Here is a 22,229-nt window from a genome sequence, read left to right on the forward strand (position 1 = left end):
AGGGTGTTTTCCCTGATGACTTATTCAACAAAAATCTCCTAAGATAAAAGATTATCAATTCCCAAGTTATTAGCAGCTAATAAGAAAAATTTATTTAAGAAATAATTATAATATAATGCGATGAGTGTTTTAACAGGAAAAGTTTGGGAAAGTACAGAAGTTTAAAGGATGAAACAGTTCGGATGAGGGCATCAAGAAGGCATTACACAGGACAGTGGTATTTAAACTGAGTCTATGAAGATAAATTCTTGAAGAGGACAAAAAATGAGTAGATATTCCAGGCAAAAACATTCAGAAAAGTACAGAAACATGAAAGGGCATGGTATTTTTCAAGGAAACAGAACTAATATGATATGACCAGAACTAGTATGTCATGGGTAAGAGGGAGGAATTTAAGACACTTGCTCCTTGGAAAGAAAGCTTTGACAAACCTACACGGTGTATTAAAAAGCAGAAACATTACTTTGCCGACAAAGGTCCGTATAGTCAAAACAATGGGTTTTTTTCCAGTAGTCATGTATGTGAGAGCTGGACCATAAAGAAGGTGGAGTGCTGAAGAATTAATGCTTCTGAATTGTGGTGCTGGAGAAGAGTCCCTTGGACAGCAAGGAGATCAAATCACTCAATTCTAAAGGAAATCAACACTAAATATTCAGTGGAAAGACTGATGCCGATGCTCCAATACTTTGGCCATATGATGCAAAGAGCTGATTCACTGGAAAAGACCCTGATGCTGGGAAAGATTGAGGGCAAGAGGAAAAGGGGGCAAGAGAGGATGAGATGGTTAGATAGCATCACCAACTCAATGGACATGAATTTGAGCAAACTCTGGGAAATAGTGAAGGACAAGGGAAACTGGTGAGCTATAGTCCATGGGATAGCAAGAAGTCGGACATGAATTAGTATCTGAACAGCAAGTTTTGACTAGAAATTTGGCAAAATTCAAGTATCAAAAGATTTTTAGGCCAAGCTAAAGAGTTCTAATTTTATCTTACAGACAATGAGGAATTAACCACTGGAGGATTTTGGTTAAGAGAATGACATAACAAGATGTGCCTTTTAGAAAAATAACTCTGCCATCATTACAGAGGACAGAATTTATGGGGATGTAAAAGAAGTCTACATTGTGCAGTTACATGTTCATTGAGTTTAACAGACACATCTGAATACATTTAAATCCAGAAATACCAACTTCTGAGGGGGTATGTATTCTATAGTACTGCTGTTTTGTTCAAGGATCTGATTTTCTTGATTACACAGCATCATAACCAGAGATCAAATTGCCAACATCTGTTGGATCATAGAAAAACAAGAGAATTCCAGAAAAACATCAACTCCTGCTTCATTGACTACACTAAAGCCTTTGACTGTGTGAATCACAACAAACTGGAAAATTCTGAAAGAGATGGGAATACCAAACCACCTGACCTGCCTCCTGAGAAACCTGTATGCAGGTCAAGAAGCAACAGTTAAAACCAGACATGGAACAATGAACTCGTTCCAAATTGGGAAAGGAGTATGTCAAGGCTGTATACTGTCACCCTGATTATTTAAGTTCTATGCAGAGTACATCATATGAAATGCTGGGCTGGATGAAACACAAGCTGGAATCAAGATTACCAGGAGAAATATCAATAACCTCAGATATGCAGATGACACAACCCTTATGGCAGAAAGTGAAGAGAAACCAAAGAATCTCTTGATGAAAGTGAGAGAGGAGAGTGAAAAAGTTGGCTTAAAACTCAGCATTCAAAAAACTAAGATCATGGTATCTGGTCCCATCACTTCATGGCACATAGATGGGGAAACAATGGAAACAGTGACAGACTTTATTTTCTTGGGCTCCAAAATCACTGCGGATGGTGACAGCAGCCATAAAATTAAAAGATGCTTGCTCCTTGGAAGAAAAGCCGTGACAAACCTAGACAGCATATTATAAAGCAGAGGCATTACTTTGCCAACAAAGGTCTACTCAAAGCTATGGTTTTTCCAGTAATCATGTATGGATGTAAGAGTTGGACTATAAAGAAAGCTGAGCACAGAACTGATGCTTTTGATCTGCGGTGTTGGAGAAGACTCTTGAGAGTCCCTTGGACTGCAAGGAGATCAAACCAGTCAATCCTAAAAGAAATCAACCCTGAATATTCATTAGAAGGACTAATGCTGAAGCTCCAGCACTTTGGCATCTGATGCAAAGAACTGACTCATTAGAAAAGACCCTGATGGTAGGAAAGATTGATGGCAGGAGGAGAAGGGGATGACAGAGAATGAGATGGTTGGATGGCATCACCAACTCAATGGACATGAGTTTAAGCAAGCTCCAGGAGTTGGTGATGGACAGGGAAGCCTGGTGTGCTACAGTCCATGGGGTCACAAAGAGTTGGACACAGCTGAGTGACTGAACTCCCTTTGAGCTTTGAAAGCCCCTAAGAGAAGCCAGAAATGCCAGATACTAGCTTCAGAAACATGAGATCAGGTGCTGCTAATCAGCAACACCTATCTTGGATATTGGATCAGGAACTAGTTGGTAGATAGCAGAAGCCATGCTAGTCATGTCAAGCCTCCATGAACAACAGTGATACTCCTGTAGCAGTAGCAGTATCCACTATGGTCAACAGTGATGGTATAAGCAGTGTAAAACAGCTTAGTGGTGGAAGCTGGTTTCATGCTATGGTTCTGGATATACATTCCCTGGCTGTCGATGGTTTTCCAAGTCTGAGATGAACAACATCCAAATTTCTTTGCTGAAAAAAATCATCTTACATTTAAAAATCTTGATTAGTACATTTCAATTTTTAAAAACTGAAATTGGTTCATTAGGGTGATGAAATTATAGGAAATTTTTATTTTCTTCATTTTGTTTTTTAAGTATTTTCTCTTTTTTTCTAAAATAAACACATTTCTCATGTATCAGTTTTTGAATAGTATGTAAAGCTAGTTGAAACAGGTGCAATCACTTCACTTTTAGTAAGAGGAGAGATGACAAATGACTGAGTTCTAAAAAAGTCCAAAGTTCATGGATTAAATAAGCTGCTAATATAGAAACCTGAAGTCAACTGTGGGAGGAGTGAAACCAAGAGAGTATGGTATCAAGGAAGCTGAAAAAGGAGTAGCAGAAAACTGGGCTCTCAATACCGCCAGAATTCTGTAAGTTACCACCTTAGCCACCTAGACAGAAACTCACCTAATTAAACCTCTTTGGGTTTAGCCCAAAATCCAGGAGAAAAAATTCATTGTTCTCAGTTCACATTTCCCCTTTAGATATGTATACTGCATAAAATGACTGCTAAATTAACCACATGCGTCAAGAGACAGGGCTTTATTCTCCTATTTCCAAAAAGCAGGCAGACAAAATCATGCACTAAGAGAACAATCAGCATGTACTGAATAAGGAAAGAAGTTTAAATGAAGCTGGTGAGCCTAGAAGAGTAAGCAGTATATTGGATATCCTGCATTTGTGCCTGCTGATTCATTTTCCACTCTTTATGACCTGTGCGGCTGGCATCTGTGGATACTGCAAGCAAGTTCCCTTCCCTCTGCCTTTGTTGGGTTCAAACTCTGGGAGGCACCAGTAATCAGTATGCTAGGAAGACAGTGATTGAGGTATTCTTCCCAGCTCCCTCCCTACATGACCACAAACTGGCAACAGCTCTGTACCTTTACCAAAGGCCACAGCTTCTGATTTGCAGCTTTCTTCAACAGCTTTACCTATAGCTCTCTCCAGGTTCCAGGATCTGCTTCCCTCCCTTGTAACCACCAGGTCTAGGTGGTGTAATCATTCCCCAACTGCTTCTGTCCCTTGTGGGCTTCCCTTAACCCCACCTACAATTTTGTAAATGGATCTTCCATCAGACTTCTCTCAATTTCCCATTCCAGTGTGCCATGTTTCCTGACTCAATCCCGTTTAATACAAGTAAATTGAAAGAAGGCACTTCAAGTTGCTGTAGGGAACATGAAGAAGAAAAAGGCAAAAAGACAGGGAAAATTAAGAATTATGATAATGGCAACAAAGATTTTTAGATTACAAAGAATGAAGATGCTTATTAGGAAGTAGTAGGAAACAATGTTGGGACCAGATCATGGAAGTTCTGGAAAGCTAATTTTAAGAAGTTTAAGACTAAATCAACACATTGTATACCATAAGCTTAAATAATGCTGTATGTCAATTGTATCTCAATAGGCTGGAAAAAAGTTTGGGACTTGATTTGAAAGACAAAGGAGAACTATTCAATTTAAAACTCTTTCCAAATGTGCTAAGTAGATGTGTCAGGCATATACAGGCAATGTATTAAAAGAATAACTTAGTAAATTAGTCTGGCAGAAAGAGTGAACAAAAACTGAAGGAAAGAACACTAAGAGGTATTTTATTAATCCAGGAATGAGATGATGACTGTCTATACTACTAGAAAATGCATAATGAAAATATGAGACATTCTGAAGGAAGATACAATCAAACAGAGAGAGGAAATGAAGGAAAAAGATTACTTCAAACTGTCTAAATGAACCGAGAATAGCAAACGATGAAATGTGAAAAAGCGAAGCATGAAAATGAAAAGAAAATGAAAAAGGTGCTTCACTGATGAAACATGAAAAATCTATTAAAGATAAGGAAGAGATGGATGATATTCTGAGACTGACTCTTCAGTTCAGTTCAGTCGCTCAGTTCTGTCCAACTCTTTGCGACCCCATGGACTGCAGCACGCCAGGCCTCCCTGTCCATCACCAACTCCCAGAGCTCACTCAAACTCATGTCCATGGAGTAGGTGATGCCATCCAGCCATCTCATGCTCTGTTGTCCCCTTCTCCCCCCACCTTCAATCTTTCCCAGCGTCAGGGTCTTTTCAGATGAGTCTGTTCTTCACATCAGATGGCCAAAGTATTAGAATCTCATCTTCAGCATCAGTTCTTCCAATGAATATTCAGGACTGATTTCCTTTAGGATTGACTGGTTTGATCACCCTGTAATCCAGGGGACTCTCAAGTGTCTTCTCCAATACCATAGTTCACAAGCATCAATTTTGAACTTTCTTAAGAGACTGACTCAAGAAAGCCAAAAGGCACAAATCACTAAAGTCATAGGATGTTACCATTCTAAAAGAAAATTAATTCATTATTTTTCAAATTATAAAAGGTCATAGCCGGGAGAAATATCAATAACCTCAGATATGCAGATGACACCACCCTTAGGGCAGAAAATGAAGAGGAGCTAAAAAGCCTCTTGATGAAAGTGATAGAGGAGAGTGAAAAAGTTGGCTTAAAGCTCAACATTCAGAAAACGAAGATCATGGCATCTGGTCCCATCACTTCATGGGAAATAGATGGGGAAACAGTAGAAACAGTGTCAGACTTTATTTTTGGGGCTCCAAAATCACTGCAGATGGTGACTGCAGCCATGAAATTAAAAGACGCTTACTCCTTGGAAGAAAAGTTATGACCAACCTAGATAGTATATTCCAAAGCAGAGACATTACTTTGCCGACTAAGGTCCGTCTAGTCAAGGCTATGGTTTTACCAGTAGTCATGTATGGATGTGAGAGTTGGACTGTGAAGAAGGCTGAGCGCTAAAGAATTGATGCGTTTGAACTGTGGTGTTGGAGAAGACTCTTGAGGGTCTCTTGGACTGCAAGGAGATCCAACCAGTCCATTCTGAAGGAGATTGGTCCTGGGATTTCTTTGGAAGGAATGATGCTAAAGCTGAAGCTCCAGTACTTTGGACACCTCATGTGAAGAGTTGACTCATTGGAAAAGACTCTAATGCTGGGAGAGATTGAGGGCAGGAGGAGAAGGGGACGACCCAGGATGAGATGGCTGGATGGCATCACTGACTTGATGGAGGTGAGTCTGAGTGAACTCCTGGAGATGGTGATGGACAGGGAGGCCTGGCGTGCTGCAATTCATGGGGTCACAAAGAGTCGGACACGACTGAGCAACTGAACTGAACTGAACTGATGATAAATTCCCTAAAAACATAGTTTCAATGTATCAGTGATGAGTTACCTTTATAGGCAGCAAGATGGCTTCCTTTGAAAGGAGAGTTGTATGAATTTTTTTTAGTGGGGGTGGGGGGGCGCAGGGTCAGAGGAGGAAGGATGGGAAGAATGAAGAATCAAAGGCTGGGTGACCCTGAAACTACAGTAAGTCATAAAAGGAGATGACCTGCAGGCAGCAGAAAATACAGAACTGTAGATTAAAAGAAATGTGGGCTGGAAATATAGATATGAAGTCATCCACATAAAGTGAATGATTGGATTAAGGAGGATGAGCTAATTGAAAAAAAGAAAGATGTTATGACAGAGCTTTGGATGAACTGGGGAGAAAAATAGGACAATTAGGGAGCCAGAAGAATTTATTTGTGCCCAAAGACCCTTAATGTATCACAAATAATTAAAATCAATAGATTTTGTATTTTAAATTTCATTTTGTATAAAATACAATATTTTCTAATGAAAAACATGAATTAGTATCAGGATGCTTGGGTTATACCTATCAGAAAACCATACTTAAACCATTAAATGATAAGAAAATTTATTCTGTAGCAAGAGGTAATTTAGGAATTGCATAGCAACTCATTGCATAGTCTCTTCGTGGAGCGCCTGCTAAAGAGTAAGGATGTTTTTCCTTTGAACCACCTCCCCCAGGCCAGAATTAGATCACATGCTCATTCCTGAACCAAATACTGGCAGGAAGATTAGAGATGATATTACTTAGCTTAAAGACAGACTGATCATATGAGACACACTGGACATTGAGGAATTATCACAACATCTACTACGTGAAGAATTTCAACTAACATTATAAAATTTATAGGTTGTTTAGAATATTATTGACTACAAACAGTATATGGTACAAAGTGAGGATAAACAGAGACACTTTTTTACATGCTATTTGTAATTGAGTAATTCACATAACTGTTGGATCCAGTTAGTGGTTTTTAAATTGTGCTCCAAGAAGTCCTAGAGGTTTCATGCCCCTCCCCCCCATAGCTGCTGATAGAGAAGAAAGAGTCAACATGCATGGCTCCAGTGTTCTTTCAATTCTCCCTTCAAGCACAAATAGTTCTACTTTGTTTTAATACTGAGCCTCCAAATCTTTAATGGAAGGTTCTACAATTCAAAGAAAGATTAAAAACCAATAAATCAGATGATCTCTATGATTCCATGAAATTTAGACATGATATGAAGAAGACAAATAGAAGATATGAAGAAGAGAATTAGTCATTGAAGAAACAGAATATAATTCAAGCATGAAGGGAGAAAAAGCAATTAATAAGTTGGAAGAAATTTCACACTTTCCTATCCGGAAAAAAGTTTATCAGATGAGGCTATGTTTCAGTTGTCTTGAAAGTCAACACAAATAACCCTTTATAGTTTTGGTGCAGAAAAACCAAATCCATCAAAATTTGCCTTAATTTTAACCTAATTTCACTTGCATGTAACAATAATCCCATAAACTTCTACAGCATGATAAACTTTCTGAAGTGTCTTTCCATATATTATTTTATATTTGTTATAAGGGGCTTCCCAGGTGGCTCAGTGGTAAAGAATCTGCCTGCCAATGCAGGAGACATAAGAGACACAGGTTCGATCCCTGGGTTGGGAAGATCCCCTGGAGAAGGAAATGGAAACCCACTCCAGTATTCTTGCCCAGGAAATCCCATGGACAGAGGAGCTTGGCAGGTTACAGTGCTTGGGGTCCCAAGAGTCAGACACAACTTAGAGACTAAACCACCACCAAGGTGAATTCAAGGGGTTCTATGATTATTTTCTCTACTTTTAAAATAAAGTGGTCTGAAATCCTAATGGTGGTAGGAATGAACTACCTCGAGGAAAGGTACCATGTTTCATACTTATCCCATAGCACCTTAATACATTCAGGGATCTAAGAGGTACTAAAAACTTTTAATGAACATAAGAAGAAAAGAATGATGAACATGATATGAAATAAATGTGACTCATCTTTGCCTAAAATAAGATTTGATGAAATCAAAGGTGATTTATTCAGGATAAAGCAAATGGCAATAAAAAATAAATAAAATACTTGGTGAGAACAGTCAATGTCTGCCAAACAGATAGTAGTTAATGGCACGATAGTAGTTCATAGCCAACTTGTAAAACTGCATAGAAAGTGGTATGTATAGTATAGGGCTAATTATATAGTATACAGGAAAGTATAATGCTAAGGGTTTAATCACTGAACCAGATGGCTTATTCTAATCAAGGAAATAACCACAACCCTGTAGACAACCATGTGACAGACAGATGCTCCTCATTTGAATGTGAGCAGATTACTACAGATTACTACAAGTTCCTTACCAATAATAAAAAATAAAGCTTAGTAGTTGGTGAGTCACTGGCATTATGTTAACTTTAGAAGAACAGCATATTTGGGGCCAGAACCTTAACTGACTTAATTAACAATTCTAAACTTGTGAGACTAATATGGGTTAATTCTACATTATAAATTCAGATCCAAGTATATTCTAGAAAACAATTAAGACAATATAAAAAAACATTATTCTAGTTCATAAGCTAAATGGTCTTTGACTCAACCAACTTATTGAATAAAAGAATTTATTGCTTTTAATATATCCATCCTGGATAAATATTCAAAAACATGAGTTAACAGTTAAATTGACTATGGGTACTAAAGAATACAAAAATAAAGACAGTCAATTCAGCAATTAATTAAACTTTTTAAAACTTTTGGAGACTAAGGGAAAGCATCTGTTAGAAGACCTCAAAATTTTAATCTAAATTTGACTAATATTTGTGTTGTTACTTGGAATTTAGTCAAACACCACCCAATTAATAAAAAAGTCTTATATGCTAAATTGCTTTTTTAAAAGACACAGTGATATTAGGTTTAAAATAATGTACATTTTAATTTACACATGATGTTCTAAATCTTTGCTTTCAAGCTGCTTTTTTGTGCACTAAAATGATTTTTAAAAGAAAACTTGCAACCATTTTTCTTTAATTTTTTTATATTGGGTTTTCTTAGAGCAAGATACACCTATATGAAGTAAACAACTTAGAATTAATTAGATGGCTGGTTTTATACTAATGTTCTGTTCTAGACTCATTCCTAACATACAAAGCCTTATTGACAAAAATATAATTAAACTAAGATATATGGCTAAAACTTATATTCAGATATAGTATCTTACAATTCTGGAAATTAAATTGGTTGGTTTTCCAGAAGGTTTTCTTCTGTCAAGGTTACAAAGTGAAACAAACTTCTATGTCTTTCTACATTTTTCAACAACTGAAATCATTAACTATTGTAATCAGCGAAGTTTTATAGAAGATACTCTGAAATATATCAATTCTTTTATAATAATTATTATGAAACAATAGGGAAGTGGGAAGGGAGAGGGAAGGAGAAAAAAATCCAGTATGCAACTGACGAAAGTAGAAACTCATCATTTCTTATGTCTTTGTTTTTCTCTTATAATTACTTAATCTTAAGAGCATATTAAATTAAAATCAGAAATCTTTAAGAAATGATTTTCCACTAAAAATATGCTTTTGATTTTATAGCCCTTATAGCTTTTAAATGTCCTGAACTTTTAGTACATTGTCTGTTTTCTACCCATTTTATTCAAAGCTGTTAGTGCAGCAAATAAACAGCACATGCTTTGATCTCATTAAATTACAACTTATAGTTCCTAGAGTCATAAATATCATGCCCTTTTCTCCTTTACCCCTCCTCTTCTGGTATGAGGTAGTCTGTTAAATATCACTATCTCCTTGAGTGCTCTGACGTTTACTCAGACAAACAGCAGAGGTTATGAATGCAGCACACAGATAGTATCAGGAATCCTTCATGACTGCCATAATGGTGAACCCAGCATTCGGAACTGTAATACTTAGTTTTTATCTAACAACTAAGTTTGGTCTGTTTAACTTTGCTCCACACACAAAAAAAGAATTCCACCTTATCACAAACCAATAACTGTCCTGGACAAAATCAAACAACAGCATAAAAGAAAAATAAAAATTAACTCTGGAAAAATTAATGATTAAAAGTTTTAAATGAGTAATCTAAAAAAATGTTTTTAATACTAGGCTTGATTAGCCTCTAAAGAAGAAAAACAGAAAAAAAAGTTTTATTAAAGTTAAAAATCAAGACTACACTAAGAAACACAAAATTCTTATACTGAGGATGTCTGAAATATTAAAAACTATCTGTTAAAATACATTAATAAATTCTTATCCTTTCAGCTATTTGAATATGGAACTCTCAAAGGTAATAACATTCCCACTTTACCTTTCTATCAAATCTCTCTTTCAAGAACTATTTAGCATCATGATTACCGACTTAATGCTTTCTACAGTGACACAGGCCACCGTCACATGACATATCAGTATACTTAGGCAGCCCTGAACAAGGTGGCAAGATCTGGGAAAAGGGGGCAAGTGTGCTCAGGAGCAGCACTATTCTACTCATGTATACAGACATTCTTTACTCTTTTTACATAAATCCAGCACGGGAAACTCTCCATGGATTTACATAGACCTCCACTCCTTTTATAGGTTGGTCTTAAACTATTCATTAGAAATACAATAGTCTAGAAGGAAATGGCAACCCACTCCAGTACTCTTGTCTGGAGAATCCCACGGACAGAGGAGCCTGGTGGGCTACAGTCCATAGGGTCACAAAGAGTCAGACACAACTGAGTGACTAAATAACAATAACGTTACAATGAAATATTTGTTCTTATTTAATGAAAAATACATAAATTAGTAGAGAACTTTATGAGGTATAATATTTTCATATAATACAAATACTAATTGAATAGAGGCACATATGACTCTTTTAATATAATCACCAAATTAATGATTTAATCATTTAGGACAACAGTAACAGTGTCAAACAAAAAAATAAACTAAAGCAATATCACTAAAAATGTGTTTATTCACAACTATTCAGTCAGTATTGTTTATATTGCCATTCAAAGTTTGTATTGATACAAATGAACGGCCCAGGGAGGAAGGTTCAAAAGGGAGGGGATATATGTATAGCTGTGGCAGATTCATGCTGAGGTTTGACAGAAAACAACAAAATTCTGTAAAGCAATTATCTTTCAATTAAAAGATAAATTAATTTAAAAAAGGAAAAAAAGAATCAGAGTATTTTAGCATATAAAAAAATGAACGGTCCATTTAACAATTCTGATTTGAAATGACAAGACAAAATTTTCAAATTACAGCTTTTTCTCCCTATATTAAAAGAGCCATCTTTAGTAGTCTTAAATGTGACTGAAAAGAAATATTCTTTACATATAAATTGTCCTCTTAGGTAGTTTGTTGGATAGACAGAAGACTTTTAAGGGCTAGACACACATGCTTATTACCATTCTAACATTCTGTACTGGGCTACTCCTATGATCTTACTTCTGGTCCCTGGATAAAAGTCCAGGGAATATGAAACCAATTTATGGGCAGTTATACAATCAAGTCAGGAAGATCTTCTGGAGAAGGGAATGGCTACCCACTCCAGTAGTCTTGCCTGGAGAATTCCATGGAAGAGGAGCCTGGCAGGCTACAATCCATGGGATGGCAAAGAATCAGACACGACTGAGAGACTAACACTTTCAACTTTTTTTATATATAAGAACAAGACTAGATACAATAGTGTTACAAATATTAATGGTCTTTGTAATATTAGCTTAGCATTTAGAAGTCACATTAATCTTTAGGCCAAGTGGTCCTGCTTTCTTTGAAATGATACTAAAAGATAAAGCAGTAAAATTTCCTGATTTCTTGAATTATGCACTAAAGTATATGTCATTCATCTGGTAGCACAAACATTCTCAAAACTTAAGCCTGTGTCTCTACAAAAAAATTATCTTTATATTTTTAATTTTGGTAAAATTACAGTTTAAAAGTTTTCCAGTTTCTCTCCAGCATGTAAGAAGCTTAGTTACAAGTTTCCATTTGATTCTACCACACGTAAAAAGCTGAGCAAACTTAAAATCAACAATTCCTCTTACATCTGCTAACGAAATGAGGTCAAACTGCTGCCTCAAAAATCAGAGGAACGGAGAGGTGATTATAGAAAATCATAAACAGAAACCTTCACAGGCACCAACGCCAAGGTAGGAAAAACTGAACTGTAATTGACTAATTCCTGGAGGCTTAGAGTAGACAATTCTGGGAGTTAAAAAATTCAGCAGGACACACTCATAGGGGCCCTCAAACTTTTGTGACATTTTATCTCAAGGTCCTGTCACAGTGAATATCAGTGAAAAACTCATCCTGCTAGAAGCAGGAGGAAAAGGAACCATTCTGAAACACACCAACTCATTCTGTTCTTATCAACAAGTCCTGCCTTTATGAGAAACTATTTGACCTGAATATAAACTACCTGAGGGAAGAGTAATATCCAACTCTCCAACCATCCTGTACAATATGAGGTGGGTGGGCAGGGACTGAGAAGCACTGGTGAAATTCACAATCCAAGGGCAACAGGGCCATCTGATCATAAGACACCTGTCTCCCACCTTTATATTACTACAGGCCTATTAACTGCAATTCCTTTCACCCAGTATATCATGTCTGTCTTCCAACAAAGAAGACATGCCTTTTAGTAAAGGCAAAAAACAAAGTTTGAAGAGACTAAACAAGCTTCAGATCCAGAGTCAGATACTGTAGGAATTTAAATCTATTAGACTTGGAATTTTTTAAAAACTATGATTAATATACTAAACACTTCAATAGAAAAAAACAGATAAAACATGAGAAAATAGATGGATAATGTAAAGAGAGGATGTAAATTCTAAACAAGAATCAAAAAGAAGTGCTTCAGATCAAAAACACTGCAATAGAAATGAAGAATGCCTTTGTTGGTCTCAATAGTAGATTGGACATGGCTGAGTAAATAACCTCTCAGCTTGAGGATATGGCAACAGAAATCCCCAAGCTGAAAAATAAAAATAAAAAGACTGAAAAAGGCATAAGAGAACATCCATCAGTTGAGGGTCACACAGGCAAATGATAACACATGCATAATGGGAATACCAGAAGAAGAAAAGAAGGAAAAGAAGCAATATTTGAAACACTGATGATTGACTTTCCCCAAATTAATGTCACACACCAAACCACAATGCAAGAAACTCAGAGAACACCAAGAAGAAAATGTGACCAAAAAATTAAACCCAGGTATATCATATTCAAACTTCAGAAAATCACAGACATTTAAATGTCACTTAGTGATTGCACCAAAGGATTTTCTGAGTGTCAGTAAAAACAGGTACTTAATTCTCTCAGGGATAAGGAGGTGGTCCAAAGTGGTTTTCTTCCATTTAGGGCTTTGAAAAGATTAGGAGAAGGAAATAAGAGGTTATGCTCAGTAAAAAGAAAAAGGCCTTGCCTAACTTGTTTCCTCTCATACCATTCTCCCCTTGTATCAGAGGAGATATTTTTAGTTGCAAATAATGGAAAATTAAACTAGTCCTAATGAAACTGGTTTAAAAAAATAACAGGGATTCATTGGCTCACAAAACTAAAAGTCTAGAGGCAGGGCAAATATAGGGTTGATCCATTCAGGAACTCATAAATGTCATCAAAGAAAAAGTTTCTTTACATCACAGAAATCTGGCATCCATATCTTCAGGTTGCTCCTTTTCAGCTTCTCATGATTGTACGACTGCTGGCCCCAGCAGGGGTTACATTCTTCCTGGTTTATAACCACTGGCTAAGGTCATTTATCTATTCCTGAACCAATGATTGTGGCTAGAGTAATGAAATATGTTTATGGCTTTCTGCCAATTTAGGGTTCCTCTCTCAAGTTGGAGGCATCAAAACAAGAATCTGTGTAAGTTTAGGAAGGACAAAGGGGATATTGATGCTCAGTAAGCAACCAATAAATATCCAATACACTCCTTCACTCAAAGTGCTCCAGCCATACGAGACTTTTTCTAGTTCCTTAAATATACTAAACTCACCCTTATCAAGTCTTTTGCCGTTCCTTTGCCTGAACTATTAATCTCTTCCCTTCCCCACCACTTTACCTCCAGTGTAATAAAGTCACCTATGAAAATATCATTACATCCTTTATTTTTCTTCATATCAGTTACAACAATTTTAAATTATTTTATCTGTGTGACTGTTTTATATATAACTCCTCCATTGGACTATAACTCAACAAAGCAGGAACATGTTTATTTTCTTCATATCTGTATCCTCAGTGCCATATAGTACCTGGCACATAGAGCTACTCAAATATGGTGCTAATGAGATTAAAATACAGCAAATGCTTATTGATAATACATGTCACCATAAAAATGTTTGCCACTAGTCATGAGTCAAAGAAACAATATTTTGAGTGGGTTAGAACAAATTCATTCATTACACTTATTGAAATCTTAACTCAAAGTTAATAAATCTGTATTTAAAACATTTTCTTTATCTTTCTACAAATGAAACTATCCAACTTTTCTGATATTATTTTATAAAACTAATTATGTTAGGTCAATTTTATATAATACAAAAAATTATATCAATCATACCTTCTTTAAACTGTGTATCTCAGATTCTTGCTTTTTATTTAAAGCCAAAAGTCTTTTGTTTAACTGTATTGCTTCCTGTACTGTAACATGAAAGACACTTAGGAAAACGTTATTTCAATGTACATTTTAAGGAAATACTATTATCATGGACAAGGAAAATGACCTCAATGAAATATATATTTAGTTATTGCTGAATTTAATAGTTAATTAAACTGCCATTTATTATTATCAGTATCAGATAAATTTAATTTATTCATTATAAATAAGTCCATTTAAACATTTTCTATTAAATACGTAAGTTTAAGTAAGATGGAACCTACCATTTTGTTCTAACTTTTCATGATTCTCTTTTACCAATCCAAATTGACCTGTTATTATAGTATAGTATTTCTCAATTTCATTCAGTTGCTTCTGATGATCTTCTTTAGCCAGAAGATGTAACTGGACTTTCTGTTCCTATTTTGAAGAGTTATTTTAAATGTTCTACATATATAAGACATACATACATATATACACACATTTATTAGACATATATAGAATTATTAGACATATATAGAAATTAATCATTTTAATAACTATTATTATAATATAAACATGTCATGAAAAAGTCTCTGAGTATACCTTAGAGAGAAAATGTTAGTTAACAGATATTTCTAATTCTAGGTAAAATTAAAGCATTTTTTTCCTATAACAAAATAGTCACTTAAAATTTTATTTCCCTTGTTTATAATATTTTTAAAAAATCAGTTGGTTGTTTATAAAAAACTTAATTAGCCCAGTACAGCACTAAGCAAAATGAGGCGAATATTATTAAAGCAATACGTTTGACAATTTAGGAAATAAATTTTTCTCTAAATTTGCTGGCATAATCATAATATGCATTATCAAAACTCAGATAATTTTTTTGAAATTAATTTTAAACACAGCACCTTCTCACTGTGTTAAAAATGGAATCATAAAAACAATATCTATTAGTGACAGGGAGACAATATAATATAGCAGAAAGTTAACAAGCTGGGAGACATAGTTGGTAAAAACTGGACCCTATGTATCAATATAATATAACGTGGGCCTTCACTGCTTTCAACTAAAGGAGCCTGCCTTTCCATACTTAGAAAAATGACTTAAAGTTTTTAAAAGAAATATTATGTTAACAGAATCAGTAACACTCTTTAAAAGTTTTTTATTTTGGCATTAGCAGAATCATTGTTTGGCTTCGTAACTTTCATTCATTTCTGCCACTTGCTTTCCTTTCTATTTGAGATGAAAAACAAAGAACAATGTAGGCCCATCAACAAGTACTCAGTAATTACTTTCTGAGTGAACTGTTATCTCATACAGTTCCAACACTGACAATTTGTTAGATTTACCTAGCCAATGTTTATTTCCTTTACACAAAAGTAACACAATTTCAAGTATTTATTTGAAATACTTCTTCATTACAATCTGGTAGGACTAAAATTCACAGGGTCCTATACCTCCCTAGTAAAGTGTAGGGCATATTACCCCAAATAAACCAACTGATTTCTACTTTATTGGAATTTCAATTGTGAGCAAAAGAGACCATAAAACTAAAGAAGTTCATTGGTGACCCTATCCAGACTGATAATGAGACCTCTGTTCTGGGTTCCTACATCCTGCTTCACAAACTCCGGTATTAAGCTAGTCCCTGTTCATTTTCAAAACTATTCCTGACTCTCTGATTGTGTCTCTGCTAAATTTCCTTTTGCATAAGTTAAACAGAGCCATTTTATACTGCTTAACACCAAAAAACAGGCAGTATAGTAAAGTGGTCAAAAGATAGTCTGCCTATGTTTAAATCTTGCCTTTGTAATTTAGTTGCTATGTGACTTGGGAAAATAATCTACCCTGTCTTTAAAATAGATTATAACAGCATCTCCCTCACAGAGTTGTGAAGATAACACAAATTATTAATAATACATACAGAGCACTAAAACAAGAGCCTGTTACATAACAAGTACAGTATAATGTTTTGCTATTATTATCCTTAAATGATAAAGTTTCCTTCAATAGAATAATTAGTTTTTATTTGGAATAAGAATAGCCCTCTGTAATATTAAAGGAATATAGTTATAATTTAAGTTGTACCTAACTATATTAACTTAGCAAATCTGGTGAACATCTTTACAAAGATTTTTTTAAATGATTTTAAGCAAAATGATAAGCTGGCAATGTTTCTAAAAGATCAGTTGAATTTTTTTCATGTACTTCTATGGGCTTTTCAAATTCACTACTTAAGTCATTTGAATTAAGCATGCAGGGTCATAAATTCAAACAAATTGAAAAGTACACTTACTCCTGAGATCATATGCTTACCTGTTCAGTCACTTCAGTTGTGTCTGACTCTTTGCGATCCCATGGACTGTAGCCTGCCAGGCTCCTCTGTCCATAGGATTTCCCAGGCAAGAATACTGGAATGGGTTGCTATGCCCTTTTCCACTTATGCTTACCTAGGTAGTCACTATTATCAATAACTAAACAATGAAAAATGATGACCCATATTCTGTTCCTCTAAAATACCACTTAATTCTCTAAGAGGTCCATCTAGTCAAAGTTATGATTGTTTCAGCAGTCATGTATGGATGTGAGAGTTGGATTATAAAGAAAGCTGAGTGCTAAAGAATTGATGCCTCTGAACTGTGATGTTGGAGAAGACTCTTGAGAGTCCCTTGGACTACAAGGAGATCCAACCAGTCCATCCTAAAGGAAATCAGTCCTGAATATTCACTGGAAGGACTGATGCTGAAGCTGAAACTCCACTACTCTGCCACTTAATGTGAAGGACCAACTCACTGGAAAAGACCCTGATGCTGGGAAAGATTGAAGGTGGGAGAAGAAGGGGACAACAGAGGATAAGATGGTTGGATGGCATTATGGATGTGAGTTTGTGGCATCGCGAATATGAGTTTGAGTAAGCTCCAGGAGTTGGTGATGGACAGGGAGGTCTAGCGTGCTGCAGTCCATGGGGTCGCAAAGAATCAGACACGACTGATCGACTTTACTGAACTGAGAGAATTACACTCCTTTCAGGAAATGTATAGCAACCCAATACAATTTCACTAAAGATTGGTCTAAAAACATTTTTTTCAATTTAAGGAATTCTCTCAATCTATAAGTCAGGTCAATTTTCATATAGCCTTTATGAGAATACTGTCCACTACATATAATCAGACATTAATACTGTCAGTGCCTGCAAAGGTTAACTAATCCTGATAACTAAGAATGCAGCAAAGGGTAATTCCCTGGTAGTCCAGGGGTTAGGACTCTGCACTTCCACTGTAGGGGGCACAAGTTCGATCCCTGGTTGGGGAACTACGATCCTGCATGCCGCATAGTGCAGCCAAAAAAAAAAAAAATGCAGCAAAGATTAAAGTGAGTTCATAGGTATTCTCTACATACATAAAGCTGTATATACATTAGTTTGTGATATACCCTATTCCAACATCCTTTGCTTGAAGCCAAAGTTGAATTAAAACACAGTTTCATTTGTTCTGCATGACACAACTTCTGATTTTCAAATACAATTAGTCTACTCAATGGCCATGATAAATGCTATAAAGTCTTTCAAATCACAGTAGGCATCTATAGCTCACTGGCTCATATAGGACCCTGTAGGACTGTTCACATATGAACCTAGTTGGCTACCTTGATTTAGTTTTGAGATGAAGAGGGCAGTTTGCCACTAACTGCATGACTGTCAACAGTTTAAATTCTTTGGGAAGCAACAACAAAAAGCAGATTGGTAACACCTGCCTGAGAAACTTAAGACCATTATAAAGAATAATACAACTATAGTGATGGTGCTGTTATAACATTACATACATGTGTGTGTTAGTTGCTCAGTTGTGTTCAACTCTTTGTGACCCCATGACTGTAGCCCACCAGGTTCCTCTGTCCATGGAATTCTCCAGGCAAGAATACTGAAGTGGGTTTCCATTCTCTTCTCCAGGGGATCTTCCCAGCCCAGGATCGAACCCAGGTCTCTAACAATGCAGGCAGATTCTTTACCATCTGAGCCACCAGATGGTACCATAATAAAGATTATGACTAAGAAATCACTGAGTATATAGTGTTTTTGTTCTTTTTAACTCTGTGAATTGTGTCAACTTGTTTTCTCTTTCACACAATTTTACTAATAAATGCAAAGACCGTTCACAAGAAAATGATGTCAGGATTCATTGCTTTCTAAATACATACATATTTTAAACAAATTTAACCTCAAGATTAGAGGAAAACAGCACATACATAATTATGAGCATGTATTGTGTGTGTCTATATGTGTGTGGTCTAAAAGTTTGCTTAAAAGACCCTTAAGGCACTTAAAATAGAAATAACTTTAAAATAACATTTACACTCCACTTTCTACAACTATACTTACTAATAAAGCAAAGCTGCTCATTTTTTCCTTTCTTGTTTCCTTATAGAGACTGATTTGAAAAGTCTCTATAAGGAAATAAATGAACAATTAGTTCATATAAGTAAATTCTGAAGAAAAAGATTCAAAACCCAAAACCAAACTTTATATATTCCTCATTCTATTTATATACTTATAAATAAACTTTATATATTTCCTCATTTTGCAAATTACCTTTCAATTTCTTCAATATAAACCCAAAATAACTCAATGGGCTATAAAATTCACTTTTAAAAAACTCATGGTAACCTTAAGATATTTTCACCTTTTCGGTCACAACTTAAAAACACTGAAGTTACATATTTTATGTGTACAGATATATATAATATTATAATCACAAAGATTATTTCCAGACAAATCTTTAGTCTAAAAATATTCTACTCTGAATGAAAATATGTGGTAATTCTAAATCTCATCAAAACCTTCAATGCTGAAATTTTGTTATAATTTAATAAAGAAAACTAAATCCTTCTTATAAGTCTTTTCTTTAGAGGAAAAGTAATATACAAAAAAGAAATAAAGTGTAACTAAGAGATGGTTAGATAAGTTTTTATTTTGTTCATTAGTTCTATTGGTTACTCAGTTACACAATGTAGTCACCTATACCAAACAGGAAAGATTTTCATCAATGACCAATCAATTAATTTGATATTCGATAGCTTATTTTTTACCATATTTTATTGTATTTGTCTTATTGGTAATGATCGATATGATCATTTGTTCAAGAGAAAGTTTTGGTACTTTTAGAGACAGATTAATCTTTCCATTCATAATTGAGTTAATTTATCTAGAGATATGCCACCACTACATGAAAATCACCTTACTGAATTCCCACAAGACTGAATTTTACTAACAGTTAAGGGCCTGCCTATAGGAAATCATGAACTTCTTTATAACATTAGATTAGTACTATTTTTAGATGATTTCTTTTGGGACACAACTTTATCAACTGCTTCCCAAAGTCCTGCCTTGACACAAATGACTATCTTTTTCCTGTCTTGCACAGTCAAGTAATATAAAAAGATAATGTGCTAATCTGAATAAAATTAATTGGATTTTTGAACACTGTTTACTACTTCCCTGGTGGCTCAGTGGGAAAGAATCCGCCTGCCAATGCAGGAAACAAGGTTCAGAATCTGATCTGGGAAGATCCCACATGTTGCAGAGCAAATTAAACCCATGCACAACGACTGAGCCTGTGCTCTGGAGCCCTCAAGCCTCAACTACTGAGCTTATGCGCCACAGTGTGTACTGAAGACCACACACCCCAGAGCCAATGCTCCATAAGAGAAGCCACTGCAATGAGAAAGCTGCACACTGCAACTAGAAACTAGCCCCTGCTCACCACAACTGGAGAAAATTCTGCTCAGCAATGAAGACTCAGCACAGCCAAAAATAAACAAATTTTTTTTAAGTCACCTGAACTATATAAGAATAATGTAAAATGAAAAATAAAAGAATGTTTTTAAAAAAGATTATTTTTAACTTTTAAGTCAATCATCTAAAATACAGAGTCTGCCAGAATCGGCATAAAATATTGTGTACCTATCAATATATAAAATAATTTTAATGCAAAGTGATTCATTTAATGCCTTGAAATGTCAGAAAAAATTATAACTATAATTCAAATATCATTTCAGTAGGTTCTTAAGAATCTTAATTCACAATAATACAATGCTCAAAATTGATCAAAAACTATCACAAGTATACTGCATGTTTCTATTTGTTCTTAAGATTACAAGAATCTGTCTGATGAAATTTTAAAGTGGAATAAAACAAAACACATTTTATGTTGCCTTTGATCTTTAACTTGTAGCCTTATCTCCCAGGTCAGAGGGTACATTATTCAATTTCACTATATTTTGTGTAAAACCACTGTAGCGTTGAAGATGACTTTCAGTACAAATGTCATGGTACTTAAAGCTAAACCGGAATCTAGTTTTTCAGCTCCTTAATTAAAATCATAGTTTAAAAGAGTCTGACAATATTATCTTTAGTCTTTCCAGTTGAACAGTGACAGAATTTTCAGATCTTTTATTCAATCAAGCTTAGCAATCTCTCTGAGGCTTTTATTTTCTAACCCATCAAAACATTTCAATAAGCAAAATATTTACTTTATATTTTGTATTCATGTCATAAGGAGTGATTTCTCATTTCTTACTTCTCATAGATATAAGACAAACCTTACTCAAAAATTAGTTTCACTTGCCTTACAGTCTGCTTCAAAGAGAATGAAATAGCATAAAGACACCCAAAAAGTCCTCTTAAGATTTAAGTGGATATGGGAGGATTTTGCTCAGTCAAAAATATAGAGAAAAAATTCTTTTGTATCAAATAGGGATAGAGAGAATATCAAAGTAAATATTCCTAAAATATTGTTGTAAAATGCAAATATTAATTTTATTATGTAAGAGGAATGTGCAACAAACAAACACTTGTTGAATGATAAAGGATGAGTACCATATCTGAAGTGCAGTATTCAAATGTTACTTCATATTATTTCAATTTTTCAGGCTAAAAGTAATTACACGTTTACACAAATACCTATAAAAGACATCATTAAAGTAAGGGATTTCACAGTTCTGATTTCACTTCTTTGTTGTTTAATTTTGGTACAGACCTCTACCAATAATTCAGGAACTATGTTATACTTACTTCATCATATGTAAACACTGAGCCCTGGTGACTCAGATGGTAAAGAATCTGCCTGCAATGCAGGAGACGCAGATTTGATCCCTGGGTTGAGAAGATCCCCTGGAGAAAGGAATGGCAACCCACTCCAGTATTCCTACCTGGGAAATCCCATGGACAGAAGAGCCTGGCAGGCTACAGGCCATGGGGTCACAAAGAGTCAGACAAGACTGAGTGACTAACACACACACACTAAACACTGTGTAAACTGGAAATAAACTTGTGAAATAATTCATTTAAGCTACATCTGAAATTATAATTCAGTCCTTTAAAATGGATATCAATATCCAGCTCAACTCCTTTTTACTATAAGTATCACATTAACTTGACAAAAATATTGTATACATTATGTACTAATTTGGGGTGCTGCTACTGCTGCTGCTAAGTCACTTCAGTCATGTCCGACTCTGTGCGACCTCAGAGACAGCAGCCCACCAGGCTCCCCCATCCCTGGGATTCTCCAGGCAAGAACACTGGAGTGGGTTGCCATTTCCTTCTCCAATGCATGAAAGTGAAAAGGGAAAGTGAAGTCACTCAGTCGACCGACCCTCAGCGACCCCATGGACTGCAGCCTACCAGGCTCCTCCATCC

At 35.4% G+C, this 22,229-nt stretch overlaps 1 protein-coding gene across 6 annotated transcripts in view; it reads right to left on the minus strand.

Annotated features, from left to right (window-relative positions):
* CCDC73 (coiled-coil domain containing 73) overlaps positions 1–22,229 on the minus strand; it is a 151,851-nt gene that overhangs the window by 40,765 nt on the left and 88,857 nt on the right. For 2 of the 6 annotated variants that reach the window (XM_027979598.2, XM_027979597.2), the window contains exons 7-8: positions 14,833–14,968; positions 14,513–14,592 (exon numbers count right to left, since the gene is read on the minus strand). The exons of the other annotated variants lie outside the window; for them this stretch is intronic. In XM_027979598.2, coding sequence (XP_027835399.2) covers positions 14,513–14,592; positions 14,833–14,968 — 216 coding nt within the window. The remainder of the gene's footprint in view (positions 1–14,512; positions 14,593–14,832; positions 14,969–22,229) is intronic. 6 annotated transcript variants of the gene reach the window in all.

This window comes from Ovis aries, chromosome 15, assembly GCF_016772045.2.
Source record: "Ovis aries strain OAR_USU_Benz2616 breed Rambouillet chromosome 15, ARS-UI_Ramb_v3.0, whole genome shotgun sequence".
In the NCBI taxonomy this organism is placed as follows: domain Eukaryota; kingdom Metazoa; phylum Chordata; class Mammalia; order Artiodactyla; family Bovidae; genus Ovis; species Ovis aries.